At 36.7% G+C, this 20,766-nt stretch overlaps 1 protein-coding gene across 1 annotated transcript; it reads left to right on the plus strand.

Moving 5' to 3' along the window:
• Positions 1–14,150: 14,150 nt before the first annotated feature.
• Positions 14,151–19,792, plus strand: LOC108117286 (myophilin). The gene is made up of 3 exons (XM_017229640.2): positions 14,151–14,267; positions 18,907–19,227; positions 19,377–19,792. Exons 1-3 carry the CDS (start codon positions 14,262–14,264, stop codon positions 19,557–19,559), a joined length of 510 nt encoding a protein of 169 aa, XP_017085129.1. The 5' UTR covers positions 14,151–14,261; the 3' UTR covers positions 19,560–19,792.
• The last annotated feature ends 974 nt before the right edge of the window (positions 19,793–20,766 follow it).

Below are 20,766 nucleotides of genomic sequence, written 5' to 3' on the forward strand. Positions count from 1 at the left end.
AAAAGGAGTGTAATTGGATGTGATATGTGAGAGATTGGGTAATCAGCCAAATCACAAGAATCGTTTGCTTTATTTCCCCTCTTTCATTTCTATTTCCCATATATATATATTCCATCTCCTAAAATAAACTTTTTGGCCAACTTTTATTTCCATTTGCTAAATGCTTTTTCCTCTTTCTACTATATATATATTTTTTTGGGGTGTCCTGGTCGAACCCAGGGGATTCACACAAACACATGAATTTAGTTTGATTTTATTTTCCTAGAGCATTTTTCGTTTATCAATTCCTTTGTGTATAGCTAGAAAATTTACGTTTTATTTACCAGAGTGTTGCGATTTATTTGATTTTTATTTTTTGCAAATTTAATTTACCGAAATGCTTATATTTTTTACTGCAATAATGAACAGTTTTTCTTGTCACTGGGGAAATCATAAACAGTTTTGGCTTTGATTGTTTGAAAATAAGACTCAAATTGCAGTTTAATGTAAATTTCATAAAAAAAAAACTCTAATGCGTTTTATGACTTCAGTTTTTATTGAATTCATTTGCTGTCTCTGACATGTTTTTAAATTTCACGTACAATTGAACAATTTCCAGAACCATTTCCTAATGAATTTGACAGCAAGTTTCCGCTACAAAAACGAAACACAAGAGGGAAAATTGCTCTAAACAAGTTAATGACTGGATGGAAAATCAATTTTTAATATTTTATGAGGCGACATTCTCCTGGTGTCACATTTTTACGCATAAAAAGACAAAAGGCGGGTAACGATGTCAAAGGAAATTGCTGCGAAAGTGAAAGCTCTGCTAAGTGCTTAAGTTGCTGAGAAGGGAAAATGGAAAAAGGGGATTGTGGTTGCTTATTTTCACCACATATGCTTTTCTCCCCCGAAAGACGCCTGGCTGTTTGGGCCATATAAATGCAAATGGCTTATGAAAATAATTTGACAGTAAATTACAAATTTATGGTAAATTGCATATTGAGGGATTTTTCTTGTTGCCATCTGCTGTCGCTCCTCTCTTTTTTTTTTTTTCTCTCACTTAAGCGCCTTCATTATTGTGGCGTAATAAAGGGCGACTCTTACCTGTCCTTACCTGTACTTTTTCTTTTTTGCCTATGCCTCCTGGCAGCTGGGAAATTCTCCTTCCTTCTTATCAACTTGATTGCGTTAAATGGAACATTTTCATTTTCCTTTTCTTTTTGATATAATTGGGTGTTTAAGGTGAACAATTTGCGTTCCTCTTTATGTTTCAGGAAACCATTACAAAGTAAAAGACGATTCCTGGAATGAGTCTGCAAAGTATCGAAGCTGTAGGCAGATAAAGGCTTAAGTGCCACGCCTCTTCTACCAATGTCGCCGGATAATAAGGGGGAGTGTGCACTTGACTGATTACTATAAAAATGTGACGGAATTTTTATTGAAAAGCTGGAGAGAAAATCCATTAAACTCATTCCCTTACAGAATCTTGAATGGTGGCAATGGGAATGTGATGATAGTCTGAGATGAATTATAAAAGATTCAAACTCAATTTGATCAAAACATTTCGATCAAAACCTTTCTTGTTTCGAAAATTTCCAAAGTTGCTTATAAATCAGGAAAACAAATTAAAAATCTCAATTAACCCCAAGGAAGATCAATCTAAGACCGTAATTTTCACATTAAAGGCATCCTCAGTGGTCCCACCTTTGTTTGCATTTTCCCTCGTTGTTTTTGCTAGCATTCGAAAGCCAAAAAGAAAAGTCAATTTCCATTTGAAAAATCCAATTTCTTACGCTCGAATCTGTGCTCGGAAATGTTTCTCGTGTATCAACAACCGCCAGCTGTGAGCTGGACAGTTCGCAGAACGCAGGGTGTAGGATGAAGGATGCAGGACTCAGGACTCAGGACTCGTCTGTCTTGGCCAATTCCATTGAAAAGCAGCTGCATCGGTCACTTGGTCTGTTTGTCTATCAACCCGGGCAGCCAACAGCTGTTGCCAAGGCTAGGACTGGAGTTTTGTCTGGCTGGCTAGGAACCCCCAGGAACCTCGAGCTCCTGCTCATTGCCCTGATTTATCCAATCCATGGAAGCACCTTTAACTTTCCGTTTTTGCCGGCCAAAGTTTTGTGCAATTTTCCATGCTGTTTACAGAATGAGCGAAGCAAGAAGCAAACAAAACAAATTGCGAAAGAAAACTTTGTACGTTTTTCCTCGTTTTTCTTTGTTTTTTGTTTCGTGGCAAAAAAAAAAAAACCGAGCGGGATATAACGAGAAAAATGCAATTTGGTGCAGGCGCTTCGGGTTCGGAGAAAGATGTTGCAGCTGACTTGGCATTGTTTCCCCCATTTCACTTTGGCTAGGTGAAAGTATTCCTTTGTCGGTCATTAAATTACACTTTTCCTCTGCTTTTATTCGGGTTTCATTTCATCTAGGACCACGTCCGCGCTGCCTTTCAATTGTACTTTTCAAAGTTGTTTAAGATTCAGGACATCTCACTTTGGTCTCCGCTACCCACGGCACTTCCACAATTGCTGCCGTCAAGTGTGTACTTAGCCGGGCCAAGAATATTCTAAGAAACTAAAATTACTTTCACAGCTATCTGTCTAAACGCCCAATTTGACATTCTGAACCTTCTACTTCTACCACAATGCACTGCGGAAATGCAACAGCAGGTGCAACAATAAAACGCTGAGCTAACCAGGCGTATTAGCTATCCATTGATGTGCAAATATGCGTGCGAGTGCCTTCCTGTGAAAAAAGAGATGCAATTTCATTGGCCAGATGTTGCCACATAATCGGAAAACAGATGCCGGTGCAAAAATGCATTTGTTGAAAGAAAGAAGAGGTAATTTTTTCAAAGATTAAATTTAATATTGAAATATTAGACTAAAATCAATCCAAATGTTTACTCAAGAAATATTAAAATTAGCTCCTAAAGTATTTGTTTAAAAAATAAAACAAAAAGTGTCAAATATTACTAAGCTTGATTGGCATTTAATAAAATTTCGTATGTGATAATATTAGAAAACCCATATGGAGAGAATTAAGTTACGTATACGCCTAGTGCTCTCCAAAAATAGAACAAAACAATCGAAAAATCGAGCCAAAATGAAAATGCTTCGACTTAATTCATTAGTATTTCTGGCTAAGAACTATGCCTTTTTGTTTTGGCCATTGTACATGGCCAACAGGGATGAAATTGAAGCCATCTTTAGGCCATAAGGAATCAGATTCCAAAATAAGACTCACTAGAAAGCTGGACGAATGGGAATGAGAACCAACAGAAATGGCCAGACGTGGCATTCAAATGCGATTGGAATGCTTTTTGTTCGATTTTCCAACAGCACATACAGTCTGCCTGCTAGAGCACTTGAAACACCAAATGGCCTCCATTGAGGCGTTAAACTTGGCAGGAAGAAGTGAGTGGATGCCAGTGAAGATGTGGTGGGAAAATCAGCAGATGGAGGGGAAAAAATCCAATTGAGTTTCGAATTCTGATTCAAAAACTTTGACACACTCGGCACTCGATTCTTAATTGAATTCGCACAGAAATGATTAATTTACCTGGATTTTCCAGCGGAAGCTGCCACCTGCCACTGTCGCCATTTGATGTATCGATGCCAGCAAAAAGTTATTAAGCGAAATATATATATATATCACATCCTGATTCGATAGGTAAACAAACGCCTTTAACCATCAACTGCTCAAGATCAACTTTATTATTATTATTATTATTGGCCCCGGACAAATTTCAGCTAATGAAATACATCGCAGTCTTTGTGCGACACGTTTTATTACACAGTTTGCATTTGCGCCGGAGACGCAGTAGTCGAAAATAAACGCCGGAGGATAAAAGGCCAAAATGAGGCAGCTTCTTGGCTCGAAGCGACAAAAGACGTTGGATCGTGTCGTTCCGTTTGTTTGCCTGTTTTTTTTTTTACCTGACTTTTTAATGTTTTCTTTATATAGCGTATTTTGGTTCGTGTTCACTTTTTCAGTGTTCAGCCTGGGTGCGTTTTATTATTATATCCGGTTCACGTGGCGTATGATGAACACGTCTATCGGTTGCCAAGCATTCTCATACCCAATTCTCATGTTTGCCTAACCTCGACGTGTCTGCAAATGTGGTAGTATTGGCTTATTGAGTTTTCGGCTAGCAAAAAGCACAAGCACAAAGGCACATACGCTACACGTGTACGAAGGTGGGCTGTTATTCTTGAATAGCTTGTTAGATTCGACGACTCTGCTTTAAAGTGGCATTAAAAACGCACAAAAGGCCTTGTCAACAATTGCGAAAACAGAATCGCCAGTCGGCATAGTTACAAATGAAAACTAATTCCGCAAATAAGTCCGTGCAAAACGTGGAAAACTCAAGTGCAATCTCAAGACTGGAATGATAAACAATCTAAGCCTCATTAGCTTATATAGTTATTACTGGCATAAAGTCAATATTCTTCAAAGTATTTTTATATTTCTATAAAGTTTTATTTTTATTTTTGTTTGTTAAGATTTTGGAGAAAGTCAACATAAAGGAAAACTAAAGTAATGAGCTGGAAAGACATGTTTGCTTCAAGAGAGCTAAAATTTATATTTTTATTTACTAATGTCTTTAAATATTTGTTAAGTTTTGTTTTTTCTTCAGCAAAGAGAAAACTTGTGGAATTAACGTTTCAATATTTTATAATATTTTAATCGAATACCAGAATTTGCATGACTAAAGTCAAATGCCATCAAAACATAAATACAATATTTTGTATTTAAAAATTAAAATTTAAACGAACATTCGCTCACATGAAAATAATTTTTGAAAATACAGAAAACCCAACATTTTTCTTTTAAAATAAAAATTCTACCCTATTGCTCACATGTCACATACTAAGTCAGGGGAAGCTTTATGGCCGCCAGGTTGTGGTGTTGAACTTCTAAATTGCGGCTTGTAAGTTGACTTGGCCCTCCTGGGAAATGTTAAGCCCGCTTCGACAGGCTGCAAGACATGCCTATCTATCGCGTTAACAGCCTAGACAAACACGAGGCTTAACAGTCAGCGGTGTCAAGGGTCACACGGATAAACCCGCGATAAAACCGTATCGTACGGTTGGCATAGAAAGAAAGCCTGGAAAAATCCTGGCTGACATTGCCATTAATGACACGGCGATAACTTTAATTTTTCATTTCGGTAGCAGGGCATATTGTTGCCATTTCCGTTTCCGGCTGATGGTGACACACGTACACTTCCGCGTTGACACTCGACAATTACAACACGTGCTGAGGGATTTTTTTTTCTTCATGTCTTTTCTTTATTTTTCGCTCTTTCTCTCTCTCACATTTTAGGCACAATTCAGTCGGCAAGTTTTCTTCAATGGCTCCTTAAATCACACACAAGCACATGAATTTGACACACACCTGGCTGTGTGTGTGTGTTCGTTTTGGGGAAAAGTAGAAGGATGTAAGGGGAAGGGAGAGTGTGGCAGGCACCTAAGTTGCCACCGTAAAATATTCAAATTAAAAGGACTTATGTAGGCACTCAATGTTACCGCCATTATGTTACATTGTTGTCTGCTGTCAGGATGGTGAGCAACGACCAGGAGCCAAGACCAGGACCTCGACCTCCGCCTGCTTTCTGCTTCTTCAACCCCACGACAATACCCCAATCCCCCGCATCAGCCTTCAACCACGCCCAGCTTCTTCTCCTCCCCTGCAGCATGCTTCACCCACTTACGTCCCATGGCATCTGCTCCACTTGCATTGTGGGGACGGCTTCCGCTGCTTTCAACGCTCAACTTGCCATTTTTTTACACTTTAGTTGACAGCGGGAGCCATTTGTGGCAACAACCACGCCCCGAATTTACCTCCCCATCACCCATCCTTTTTCTTTTCTGCTACAGAGAGAAAAAAGTTAATTTTTTACTTATAATAAATAAGACAATTTTTAAGTCATGGTAGTAGCAGTAAACTGAATTTGATAGTTTTAGAAGAATGATTTGGAAATAAATTAAAAGTATTGCTTATAAAAAAAAATCATTAAATATACCTGGAATCTATAAATTTTCAGGACGATTTTCATTTGAAAAGTGTAGCCTTGCTAGTTGTCCTTGCCGATGCTGATGTTGTTGCTGTTACTGTTGCTGTAAACGTATATATGTCGCATTTTCCGGGTAATTTACATTCTCATCACAACATTGCGGGGGAGGCAATGGGCAGTGGGCGGGGCGCACAGCTCACCTATACAAGAGCAGCGGCAACAACAAATGACAGCGGAGAAATTTCTCCTTCGTTGCTCCCAGTGACTCAGAAGGTTTTAAAATAATAAAACAACCATAAAGTATGTCAATGCATTCAGGCAACGACGAGGCTATACCCTAAAAGCAAAGATGATAGATAAACTTTCACTTCATTTAGACACCTTAAATGAAAACAAACACTTTAGTGTGTAGTTAAGAAAATCTGTAAAGTAACTATAACATGCACATAAAGGGGTATCAAAATGTAATCGCTTTTTGTGGACATGAAGACTCTGTCCGTTATTTGCTTTTATTATTAGTTGCTGTAGTTTCTTCGCATTTGACATTTTTATGATTTTATTACATCTGCCTTGGCTATGCATTTTATTACCGTAAAATTAAGCGCATCAATTCGGGATGCCGTCCAGGGAATTTGATGAGTTTATTGAAATGGTTTTGCATAAATTGCAGCCAACGGCAAAAGTTTAAATTGAAGTCTAGGAATGCCTGGCGCAATTTTTCGTGTTTCATTTCCACGAATGTCAAGTGCTCGGCTTGTAAGCCAGAGAAGTGGAAAATCGGCATATCACATTGGATTCATTATAAATACAATTTCACAGCGCGTAGTCCTTGCAGGAAAAATTCAAGGCAAAAAAAAAAGGGGAGCGAAAAATCAGCTTGATGGGAATACACACACACACACACACACATACACTAAAAGGCGATTCTCAAGCGGTTGGTCTGTTTCACTCCGTTTCAGTTTCAGCATTTCATTCGGTTACATTTCTCCTTTTTTGCGATTCCTTTCATGCTTTTTGCTCCGGCAAGTGAAGCGCACTCAAAAATTTATTGTCTGCAACTCGAAGTTCGACATGAATTTTATTTATTTGCATGTAAATCGGATTTGTGTGACCCCAAAGACGTTCGAGCGTGAAATATACGAGCAAACAGCCGCTGACCGCCTCTCTCTCTGCTTTTCCTCTGCTTTCCCCAGCCCCTTCGGCTTTTCGCTTTTCTTCGTCTATCTGTCCATGAAGGTGAAAGGTGCAGAATTCGCCGCCTGAATGAGCCCGAGAATCAGGCCTGCTTTTCGTTTTCCTCAGCTTTTGTTTTCCATTTTGGTGGACTCTTTTGGCTTTATGGTTGAAGCAAGGCAACCTTTTTTTGTTGTTTTTTTATTTATTCCTCCCTTACCAACTGTCTGTTTTCGGCCTGCCTTTATCATTTTAAATGTAGTCGGACATGGACACGTCGTTTCTGTTAGGCTTGCATGATTCCAAGGCATTCTTGGACTTGGAATTGGACCAGGACTTGTAGACCTGGACTTGGATTGCCCTCCTCTTCGGTCGGCTGGCCACTTTGGTGTGTGTTTTATTAGCTATTATGCCTAAAATATGGCTTACGTCCCGTTTATTGTTATTTATAATGATTCATTTTGCACGTTTTTATGGCTGTCATGGGCTGAGTAGGGATCCCACCGAAGGACCATCGGATAATGTTGTGCGGTTTGTCTGCCATCCGTATTCACTCTACGGAACTTTATTTGCTTAATGGCTTTCTCTGCTTTCTCCCCTCAAAAAAGTAGGTGAAGTCTGGAGTCTGCTCTGGATGGTTATTGATATGTTCGCAAATTATCTCCGTAATTGCTCTAATGGGCCTTCCGAATGTTTCAAGTTAAATAAGTAAGAGGTTGTCATATATGGCTGAAAAAGTTTCAAATTTTTCTGATGGATTTTATTAACAACAAACTCAAATAATCAGTTTTCGGTGGATTTGCAGTAATCTTATTTTTCTACAGGCTTAAAAGTGTAAAGTTATTATAATCTTATTATTATTTAAATCGATTTTATTTAATGAATTATTTGCCTTACGTAAGTATTAAGTATTTGCAGTTTATATTAAAGTTCATTTTTAATCTTAATTTTTTTTACCTTTCAATATAGGATAATTTTACCTTTACAGCGTCTCTTTAATATTATATGAAATTATTAAACGTTCATATTTAGTTAAAACCATATTCATATTTTAGTTTAAATTTACTTTAAACTCATTAAACAAACTAAAAATATTTATTTTGAAATTAAACAATTTTAAGCTTTTTGCTTACATAGCGTTCAAAATTGCTTCGAGTGCCTGAAAGTATGCAAGCAATTTGAAAGTCAATCATGCCGTATTTGCCGTGCAAGCAGTTCGGGCAACATGCAAGCAGTGCAGACTGCAATTTGCTGGCTAAAGTTTAATCCAGCACAATCAATTAGGGGAATAATGTAATCTGCCAGGGACACTCCGTTCTCCGGCAGCAATTTCGCTTTTTAGTTTCTTGTCTTTTGCCATACATCATGGCTTGCTTGTGTTTTGAATAATTTAGTTGGATATATCCCTATGTTTTCGTTATTTTTTCTATGCCATTTTGTTGGATTTTTTGCATTTTAAAAGCGATTTTGCCAATGTAAAACGTGAAATGCAAAAATTCCAGCTCAAACACACGAGCAGCGCTCTCATGTTGCAGCTGCTGTTGCCAGGATGTTGCCAGGACAGGAGCAACATCAGCTGCAGGACATCGTGAAGCGTGGGTGTAAGCTAGAGAAATTGTCGCATAATGATGTCTACGATAAATTTTACAAATCCTTGAGCAAGTTTATGCCGCTCAACGTCTTGTGCCCGAGTTTTCCTCAATTTCCCGCCTTTCTGCTTTAGTTTTATTTCATTTACTGACAACCTTTCCTCTCTAGGTACACTGCGTGTGTGTGTTTGCCCAGAGAATCTGAGAGCGACGTGGCTGTGGCAACCTTTAAAATATTTTTGCAATTTATTTACTCACACACACACACACATGAACAAGAGAGGCACACATGTGCTCCCTCATACACTTAACTCAGTTCACATATGCAAAATAAAGTGATTACAAAGATACACACTCAAACACACACAAGATGCTGGAGGTGGAAAAGATGGCTCATGCATGTTTTAATGCACTTGCTTGCAAGGAAGACAAGAAAATTTCATTTGCATTTACATACAAACAAACGCATTACCATCCAGCGTTTGTAAGTGTATGTGTCAGTCCTTTTCGATTTGTTTGTATGCACTCGTGTTAGTTGATTTTCCTCCCAAATATTTATACACTCTGCTATAAACACAAACCCAAACAGCATCTGAGATATATTTTACGCAAAATTAAACGTTTTCGGAATTGAGGATAAATCTTAAAGGAAAACTAAAGAAATTTGCATTAAATATTAATACTTTTTTTAAGTATTTTGAGGTCATCACATATTTACACAGATATTAAAACTTGTTTAGATGAAAATAATGAAAATCTATAGATACGTAAAACCATTAACAAAACCCCAAAATTTCCCATTCAATTTACCATATAAACAATTTTATAGTCTTTTTTATTGGCTGAAAATATTTTGTCAGTAAACACAGACGAAACTTTGTTTCATGTTGAACTAAATCTTTTCAAAATTAAAGAAATTTATGTTTAAATGTAAACAAAAGAATAAATCAAAAACAAAAGAAATACACATAAATCAGAGTTAAAACTTTCCTTTTAAAATGAAATATTTTATATTTTTTCTTACAAATTTATAAAAATATTAAACACACCCATTAAAGTTGATACAATATATTTTTTTAGTGACTTTATTTGCTTTCGGATCAACACCAGTAGAATAATAAATAAACCACCTCTTAAAAATATCATCTAGACAGTTCAACACAATAAATGTCGAAAAAGTCAGAGAACGTAAAATGTCAAAAAAAAAAAAAAACAAAACACATAACAAACTGTTGGAAAAATTAGCCACATATAAAATATGCACAACACAAAAAACACACCACACATCCCCACTTTTATTCAGAAATAGAAGGCATTCAATGAGCCCAAAGTCGATGCGCAACACATGTTGGCTGTCATTAAATTTGTGCCAGAATACAATACAAAAAAAATCTAGAAAAAAATAATAATAGGTCCTAGCCAGGCTGACGAAGACTTGGCCAGATCCCACACCCACACATATATATACGAACAAAAACGCCTACCGGAAATGAGTGGCAAATTCGATGGGAAAATACTCTGAACTGAGAATAGAGAAATACAAATGTTTACTAATAGGAGAAACAGATATCCACAAACTGTTTACACGCTGCACACGTTGCACACCAAATGTGAGCTGAATCTACAATTCAAATTGGGAGGCAATTGGTGGGCGGGTTGGTTGCTAGTGGGCTGGCTTATTAGTAAACAGGCCTGGGGTAAAATATGCTGCTCCGTAAAGATAGCAACCGAATAGCAAAAAAAATAATATCAGCTGAACAACACTGCATGTAGTGGAAATAAACTCTGAGTATTTTTTTTGTATATAAATTTGTGCATTTTTATGAGTTTATATCGCAAATTGTTTGCGTGTTGCCTTTTAATGCCCGCGGCTAGAATATTTTTTCACATTTCCTTTCGTCCGTTGCCATATTTTCGTTTTCTTTTAACTTTTTTTAATATCTATTCATCTATCCTAGAAGAAGATGTGGCAAACAGTGTTCAAGATATGCAAAAAGAATTATTTAAATTGAAAATTGTTTGTTTAGCATTCGTTGGCGCCGGCCAAAGATAAATTTCTAGCTGCATGGGAAACGAGGGGAATATATATAGTTTTATTTTTTATACCATAAACAAAAGATGCACGAGAATAATCTTTGGAGTCGAGCAACTAGGACAATCAACCTTTTTGAACGAAAGAATTTATTTTTATTTTACAGCTGGCAAGGGGGGCGAAATTCATTTATGGCTTATCCATGAAGCTCCAACTTGAAACTTCAATCTTTTAATGGCCTCGATGGCACATAAAGCAGGAATAATCGTTTCTACATGTCTGTTGACTCCTTGTAAACAGCAATCTTTGTGGGATAAGGGATATGGATAACTTGAGACCAAGAAACCCAAACCAAAAAAACTCGAAATGTGTAATACAAAATGCTGCAAAACCAAATGTACATTTCACTTATTTTGCATATAAAATTCATTTACGACCCTGTCCCGAGATAAAGCAAATGGAAAATGTTGAGCTTTGGGGTTTTCAGTTGTTGGCATTTTTCAGAAACAAAGAATAAGCACTCCTTATATATCAACTGGGGTGGGATGCAGATAAGTGGAAACTTTATTATATATATATATTTTTCATTGTGCTTGCCACCAAGCATCGTTGCACCCTTAATGGCAATATGCATAATTAATTACTTCATTTTATTCACTGCATGTTTGTTTCTAATTATCGTAAAATTGTTTTCACTTTGTTCAACCGAAACTAAAGCTAATGGCAGACTAACAACTACTGCCACTGCTCACAGTACGCCAATCAATTTAATTAAATTGCTCGTTTTCCCGTAATTCAATTTAAAAGTGTAATATATTGAGCGCAAGCAAACCTTTAAATTTCTGACAGATAAAATTTAATATTTGCTTTAATTCAAAGGAATCCCATGTCTATGGGAAAATTATCGGAAAATTCCGTGAATAAATAAAAGAAATTCTGAACAAACCAAGCGCAAAGAATTAATTAGCCCAGTTAAGTGGTTGGGGATAAAAAGCAAAGAGAGTGAATGGACAAAGGATGTTGGTCTGAAATCCAATCTTTTGGCTAATAAGAATTACGGGATGTGTCCAGATATACACTGTATATATATATATACAATATTGACCTCCAGTTGTATGTTGTCTGCCTTGAACATAATTATCGACAAGTATTCTTCCAGCCACAAAGCTTCTTAGCTCTGTTTTTCTTTCAGATATTCAAACTGTTTTTCTTTAAAGCCCATTCTCTGTTGCTTATTTATGCGCAACAGTTGGCCCGTTGTCTTGGCTAAAAAACAAAAGTGATAGCCAGCCGCCTAGTCTTTGATGCCCTTTGCGGCCACCAGAAGTATTTCATTTTATTGACTTGGGACCGCGATGAAAGAAAAACAATAACAAAATGATTGGAAATTTTACAAAACGAAAATCGTAAACAAAGTTTTATACAATATAGGAGAAAATATTTTCATAAACCTAATTATTTATTTTATTGAATGTTTGCTAAGTTGATTTAAAGGTGTTTTTTAAACAAGTTGATGGAAACAAGTAGATGGAAATTATTAAGTAGTTTCGTAAGTTGCATTGCAAATGTTTGAGTTTGCTAAAAAGCTTTTAGAAAAAAGATGAATCATTTTTTGACAAAATAAATTGTTAATAATAATACAATATTTGTGCATTATTCTTGAATGTATTTATATCATAAAAAAGAAGTTTATAATAAACAAAATTAACAAAGAAGATAAGGAAAGAAGGGAATTTCCAATTCGATCTTGTAATCCTACCATAGAGAATGCCCACTCCCTCTTCATGTTCTCATAATTCGGATGCTTTTTACACAAAACGATTTCGATTGCCAGATCTTGGCAGCAAATGCTAAGACTTTGGGCCACTTTTTGTAGGTCGATGTGTTCGTTTCGGTGGGGATGGACGCCCACGCCAATGCCTTCACTTTGACATAGACTCAGTGCCATACAACCACACAGGCACAAATAAATAGATGTCCACAATCACAATCACACGCACATCTTGACACTGAGCTCTGAGTTGCTCAATTAATTTTGATTGCAGCCTTGGCAGCTGTTTTTGCTTATTTCCCGTAGGTGTTTTGTTTGTACTGCCGCCACCACCGCCACTGCCTTCACACTTTTCATCGAGGACTTTCCATAGACACACACACAAGCCATGCACAGTTCATGGTGAAGTTCGTTTATCCATAAATTTTCAAATTCAAGCATTTTGTTTAACTGCTGCGTGTGTGAAATAAATAAATACGAAAATTATTTATTCGGTTGGGTGAGAAAAATTCATTGAGCGGTTTTAGATGAAGCGTGAATATGCCACAAGGCTGAGGTTTTTCAAAGATTTCTATTTCCCATTTGATTTACTCGTTTATATATATAAAATGCAATTAATTAAACCAAAGTGAATTTATGATTTGAAGCAAATAATTCGAATTTTATAAAATCAATCAAATGTACAGATTTTACAGAGCAACTTAATAAAACTTAGAGATAGTCACGCCCAGCCACAAATGTCAGCATTTCACAGATTTATGTTCTTCAGGTGTGAAAAGATATATCTAAAATTTGTTTATGTTTATTTTGAAGAGATTTCAGGAGGCACCAGCCAACCACCTTGCCTGTGAAAACTTAAACTTGAACTTGGCCCAACGTTTGGCTAGGTAATTTAATTACTCTTTGGCATAGTGCAGCGAATAATAAACAAATGAAAGCTTCAACTTTGTTGTGTTGTGTGTGGCGTTTGCTTTTAGCCAAATTATTTGCGTACAAAACTTTGTCATATGAGTAAAAGTTTTAAATGTGATTACAAATTGATTTTAGTTTCAAGGGTATTTTCATCTGAAGGAAAAAAATAGGAAAAAAACGATGGAAAAGTCTAAAAATAGCAAGTGATCTGCGCTAATTACCCAATGGAATTAGTTTGAGGTATGCAAGCAGCCCACGCAAATATGTATCTTTAAGATACAAGTATGAGCTTTTGACTTAGCATAATTGCTGGCAAATTGCTTGAAATTTGTTCTGCCAACCATGAAAGCGAAAGGGAAATGACTTCAATAGTAGATATCTGGCACACTTCTGTCTGAGATCATTTTCAGTTTTTTTTCCCCTTTTGCTTTCCCTCCAACTTACCCCTAAGTGACGTCACAGAGTGTTTCCGCCGTCGCTGTTTGGCATCTAAATTTGTTATTGCCCGCCCCCTCTATCCTGTTCCCACACTGGTCGTTTATTTCGGGCGATTTTGGCATCGGGCAAATCTATATCTGTCTGCTGACGTCGACGTCGACGTAGGCAGCGGCAGCGGCATTAGCCTAACCTAAAAACATTTTCAGCATTTTCGTAAATTATCTTGCGGCTCTTAGGCTAAATGGAAAACTGTTTCAACAAACCTGCGTCAGTTGAAATTTGTGTTTCAAACGCGCCACACACTAATTTGCATTTCCCAAACCAAACCAAATAAATAACACAATGGCTGTAAGTTTCAAGGATAAACAAGGAAGTCCTGGCTAGATTTTATTTGTAGTTAATATTTTAATCTTTCCCTAAAACAAGTATCACTCTAACACATTTCCCTGAACTTGAATTTTCCGTATCCGATTACATTTCCAAAGTGAAAAGAGCACGAATGTGTGGCAGTTTTAAAGAAAAAGAGAACAAATAAATTATTATTGTTTATAAAGCAAAATTATGAAATCCTGGCAAGTACAAAAAGTCACGTACTGATGAATATACTCAATCAATTAATTGGCGCTTTGGTATCAAATAAAATGAAACAAAAGAGGAAATCAACAAATTAAAGTGAAGCGAATAAAAAGTGCTAAATAAATATGAAATATATTTTTGGAAAAAGTGAAAAATATCAGCATATTCATTTAATGTGAAACTGCTTATTAAAACAATAAATTTCCAGTTGATTTATGTCAGTATATATATATATAATATATATATATATTTATATATAGTACTCATGTGTATCAACCAATCAGCATACATAAAGCAATCAATGTTTATATGTATTTATAATTAAATAAGCAATTAAAAGACAAAATATTTAATTGCAAACAGCGCGGGCGATTTAATTAAAAATTTCTTAAATTGATTAAATATTTAAATAGTCAATTAACAGTTGGCCGAGAGACAAGTATTGTGTATGGCGACCATAATCACCAGATCCTGCCAGAGGGCCTTTATAGAATTTTCCGGGCCGAATATATATTTTTTTTTCAACTACGCCCACTCACAGCAGCTGCCAGATCATAATTCATTCTCTCATATATCGTGTATTTGTGCCATTTATTTTCCACCACGCCCCGTTGTTTTTGTTTCTGTATATATTAAAATAAAAAATCACTTAGTTGACAGTCTGGCCGAGGGATGACAAAAAATGCCCTTGGGCCCTGCTGCCTGGCCAGTAGTTAACCAGCTATATATGTGTTTCCACCGAAATCGACCTCAATTCGGTCGCAAATCACTCAGCGCACAGGACTTAACAAATTTGAATACAAACAAATTACACTTTTCATGCATAAGCTATTATTTTATTATTTGGCACATTCGGTATTCCTTTTGCACTTTCGATTCATAATTAATTTGCAAATTTTCCGCTGTTGACATTTGTCTCTCAATATATAAAGGCTGGCAAGTTTTTGCGACAGACATTCACAGCCGCTGGGGCATAACTTTGTTCTTAATTAAAGTGAATTATTTGTTGAATTATGGGTGATGATGAACTTTGTCTTTAGGGGCATCACCGTGTTTTTTCTCCTTTGCACTTTGATACATTTGAGTTCTTTTTTTTTGTTAAGTTATAATTAATTCCCACTGACTTGGTGACAAGTTTTGCTATAAAAACTTTTCAATTTGTGTTTACAAATTAACATGTGATAAATTCTTTCAATGGTGCAAATGTGCATTTAATATGAGCAGTTTCGACTTTTTTCTTTTAGTCTTAATAAACGCCATATGTTTATTATATATTTAAAACTCAATGCATTGTTAAAAAAAAGAGTCGTGACCTTTTTTCTGTCGGTAAAGGCATGACATATTTTAATTAATGCATGCCTATTTGCGGGTTTTGATTTATTGCATTTTTAATGGAACAATTCTGTAAGGATGACTTCATGCTTTAAACAGAATTTGGAATATTTTTCAAACAAATTCAACGTTGATTGTCTGCTGCTGCGGAGAAGCAAGCTGTTGAGCCGAAATATCGCCGAAAAAATAATCAGGCAAAAACCCAAACAAATTGTTGACGCGCGTCTGCCGTTTTCTTGGCAACAATGCAAAGGCCATAACCATAAAGTCCAAGGGAAATTTTAATGCACTTTTGCATTGCTTAGCCTGGCTTTTTACAATCCCCTTCAAGGCCACAATGGCGGCCTCTGTAAGAAAATATAAACTTTTTACAAGAAGTACAAAAAGAATAAATGATATAAAAAACCAAGTGATTGTCAGCCCCCTTGTGTGTTTGGGCACAATGTACATTTCACTTGCTTTTTTGGTTAATGTTGCTGGCCAACATCCGCCAATTGGCAGCCGGCCAAATGACAAATTGAAATAACAGCAGCAAAAATGAGCGTTTATCTTTATGTGCAAATGAAAATTTTTATTTATGCCAGCAGCCGGAAAAAGGCAAAACAAACTAAAAAGAGGGCGCCGCAATTCGGACAAACAAACAACAAAAATCATAACCACCAAAGTTGAGGGTTATTTGAAGGTCAGGGAAACGCAAAAAAATATGCTTGGAAATAATTTTGATTAAATGATTTATGAATTTAAATTTAAGGGTGCAAGAATATAGTAAAAAATATGAAATAATTATGGAAAATGAAAAAAATTTTTTAGAATCTAACAATCGAAATCGAAAGTTTGATTAAACTTTAAGGGCTTATTTAACCTTAATGATTTGGTTTATAAAATAAACCACTACAGAACGGACTTAAAACTTATACTATTTATTAAACATTTTTAAGGCCATGAAGTTTTTAAAAATTAATTTCTTCAGGAATTTCATTATCCATATACATTCTCCGAATTTTTCTTCTTTAACTTTTTAAAGAACTCCGAATTATTTCCCTTAGCCGCATTTCATTTGCAGAGCGTCAGACTGAAATTAACTGCCAGCATTGAAACTGGCTGACCACAATCGATATCACTTAGCTGTTCATCACCTATAAAATGATTTTTTAATGCAGCGCACTGAGAACGGCCAGAATACAGAGAGAAAAACCAACTGTCAAGCGGCCAACCAGATAAACCAATTAATAATGAGAAAACAGAGCCAAGAGCCAAACGTGAAATGCAATTCTATCAGAAGATCAACAACAACTATAACAACAATTCCTGGTTTGTTTGTACATTCAATTAAAAAAAACACCTGAAAATAAAATGAAAAATATAATAAAAAAAGAGCAGAAGAGGAGAAATAAACTCGGCTACGAAATCGAATTGGAATTGAAGCAATTGCGAATGCAAATTGACGTACAATTCATTAAAATCCCCTCGGCTCATTGGTTGCCATTAAAGCGTGCCGTTGGCTCGGTTGCAGCTCCAAGCTCAATTTTTATCCATAAATATACGCATATATTTACGCATAAATACATACTTTAAATAAATAAATAATTTCCCTACTCGAAATATGAAAATGCAGCGGTGGCCATGAGTGTGCGTGTGCAACAGACTGTTGTGTTGCACTCAAACAATAACAATAAATAAACAGCTAATAAAATTGCAAAAGTAACAAAATATCAAGTTGGATAGTTAAAAAATGAAAGAGTTAATACCCTGGCATTATGATTTGAACTAGGAGAAATTCAGGACAATTTTAGGAGTATTTTTAACACAAGAAAAGTCTTTATGGCAAATAATATTTTTGTGGAGCTCCGTTTTAATTTTATTACATAGGTGTTACTAAAATAATTTTCTAAAAATAAATATTTTTGCCAAAAGGTTTTTTTTTACATTTTTCTTTGACTCATAAATACTTGGAAATTTATTAATCCAAAAACTATAATACCCTTTTACCCTTCAGTGGTAAAAAGACAAATACAATGTTGGCAAAATTAAATTGTTAAAAATTATATGTTCGGCAACAAAATATAGCCACCCCTTCTTTATGTTCTTGGTATTGAATGTTATTATTTTTTAATGCTTGCACTTTGTGTGCAATTTGACATTTTGCGGGCATTTCGGTTTTCGACCAAAAAATAAAAAAAAAGCAAAAAAAAAAAAAAAATCCTGAACGGGCGGCCACAAATCAAATGACAGCTTAAAATGTACAAACAAAAAGCCGCAATTGGCCAGCAAAGCAGTAAAAATAAAATAAAAATCAGCATGAACAATGCACGATAAATTAGCAGAAATGCGCGAAATATTAATGAGCCTAGGATGCATATAAGCATCGGATTTCAATTACGAAAATATTTCAGTTGGGCAGTTGTTGCGTATAAGCAACTGCCGCTAAAAACATCGAATGAATATTTTATGCGCAGATTTAGCATTGTTTTTAATTAGCAATACTTGTTCCACGGGTCAATTAGATTTCTCTGTGCGTGTATTTGCGTGGGGAGGGCGTCAATGAGTCGGAAGTTGGGTGATTTTTCTTTAGCACTAATCAAATTTAAAGCCCACAATTCAGTTTGGTTGAATGAACTGCGGGATGGCAATTGACCCAAGACTAAATTTATTGCCTTCACGTAAATTCCAATTAAAACAGTTAGTGGCTTTCCTGTCAACTGTCCCATAAAATGCTCGACTGGACTCGCGGTGTTGGAATCAAAATTAATTAATTGGAAAATGAATCTATTTCGAGGGCCTACAGGCCCCTTCAGGAGTTCCATACTGCTATCTTCTTTGATTTGGGACATTTTCCAAATGGAATCACACGCAAGGCCCTAAGCTCCCTTCACCCTCATGCCCTTTGACCTTTGAACTCTCGGGCAATCTGTGCCGGGGATTTAGCCTATTTGTTCTTAAGACAATTTCATGACCCGTCGGCTGGCCTTGTTTGTCCTGCAATTGTCTACGATTACAGCAAATTGATTTGCCTGGCACTTAACAGCAGCTATCCTATTTCAACCGCCTACATCTACTTTTTCCCATTTTCCTTTGGTAGCCACGCAACAAGGAACAGGAACAGGAAGTCCTTAACTGGGTGTTCGCCGTCCTTGGTGAGAAGGTTCCCAGCGGACAGTATGAAGATATCCTTAAGGACGGCATCTGGCTGTGCAAGCTGGCCAATAAGTTGGCCCCCGGTTCGGTGAAGAAGATCCAGGAGCGCGGCACTAACTTCCAGCTGATGGAGAACATCCAGCGCTTCCAGGCAGCAGTCAAAAAGTACGGTGTCCCCGAGGAGGAGATCTTCCAGACGGCTGATCTGTTCGAGCGTCGCAACATCCCCCAGGTCACCCTCTCCCTCTACGCCCTTGGACGCATCGTAAGTATTTTTTAAAAGAATAATTCAGATAACTTACCAGTTCATCCTGAGCTTTTAGGAAAAACATGTCAAAATGAGATTTAAGATTTCTAGATTAAGATTATAGTACTTCAAATTAGCCTCCCTAATAATTGTTTCCTCTTCAAAAGACGCAAAAGCACCCAGAATTCACCGGCCCCACCCTGGGACCCAAGATGGCCGAGAAGAACGAGCGCACCTTTACCGAGGAGCAGCTGCGCGCCCACGAGGGTGAACTGAACCTGCAGATGGGCTTCAACAAGGGCGCCTCCCAGGCCGGACACGGTGGTTTCAGCAACACCCGTCACATGTAAGACGAGATAGCACCACCCCCCAAACACAACATACAAAAATAAATCCTAGGAAAGGAAAACACAACACTCTCATACACACACACACACAAAACACCGAAATCTAATTAGTTCAAACCAAACCAAAAAAATGGATTTTGTATCTCGTGCGTTCTGGCGTATGATTTAAGCAGTGCCAAGCTCTAAATGTAATTTATATAATATGAAACAAATAAATTAATTAATTTTAATATAAATGTCAAGTTGTTGTTTCCCGTTCCTCCCCCACAGTCTGTGCGTGGATTAGCATTATGTTGTTGTTAATTAGCGGGCCAAGTTGTGCGACTGTCGGCAGTTAGTCGAGCGGTTTAAGTGGTTTACCCTCCTCCCCATTCAACCATTCCAAAAGGAAAGGAAGGGGGGCCATTTCCAGCTCACCTCGCATGAGACACCTTTATTTCTCTGCCAATGGAGGATGTACATAGTAGCTCCCTCGAATGCCTAGGCTGTTGCTTTTCCACCATGCCTGGTCCACCTGAGATTACACAAATTACAATTTCAACGCCTGCACTGACAGCGATAAGCATAAGAAATGTCAAGGCCATTTGTATTTCTATCTGTGCGAGAAAGTGTATGTGTGTGTATGTCTATAGAGACTTAGAGACAAAGAACCAGGTGAGCAGGGAAAAAAGCCTTGGAAGGCTGTTTGATTTTTTATACACTTAGGAAAACTGGGGAGATAATCATAAGACATTTCTCAGGATTTCTTTCAATACTTTCTTTTCAAATTGAATCTAACAAATTGCAGAAAAGTGGACATTGTCATATGTAAATTTGTAAAAACTGATTTAAAGCTTCATATATTACTGTCAGTGTAATCGTTACCTTCGGTACCTATAAGCTGCAACCAGGACAAACGTTTATCTCTCCTTGGCCATGATACGGACAAAAGAGCAGCACAAAATAAAGAAGAAATAAAAGAAGGCAGACGAAAATCGGTGAAAACCACAGGAAACGAACTGCGAATATAATGATGGCCAGCGAACAAACATTCAAAAAAAAAAGAAAGAAAAACTTATCAGACAGACAGTCAAAATGGAGAATGGCTTACTGTACAGCCGTGTGTGTGTGTGAGTGTGTTTATATTTCTGAATATTTGCGTGTGTGTTTGCTTATGCCAATGATCAGCCAAAACGGAAATGGTACGTTAGATGGTGTGGGTGTATGTGCG

Source organism: Drosophila eugracilis, unplaced genomic scaffold (assembly GCF_018153835.1).
Source record: "Drosophila eugracilis isolate 14026-0451.02 unplaced genomic scaffold, ASM1815383v1 contig_440, whole genome shotgun sequence".
Classification (NCBI taxonomy): Eukaryota; Metazoa; Arthropoda; class Insecta; order Diptera; family Drosophilidae; genus Drosophila; species Drosophila eugracilis.

What these genes read in the sequence shown, in the direction of transcription:
- LOC108117286 (XM_017229640.2), top strand. An exon ending in TCTACGCCCTTGGACGCATC is followed by an intron (nt 19,228 to 19,376) that starts GTAAGTATTTTT and finishes CCTCTTCAAAAG; the next exon opens with ACGCAAAAGCACCCAGAATT.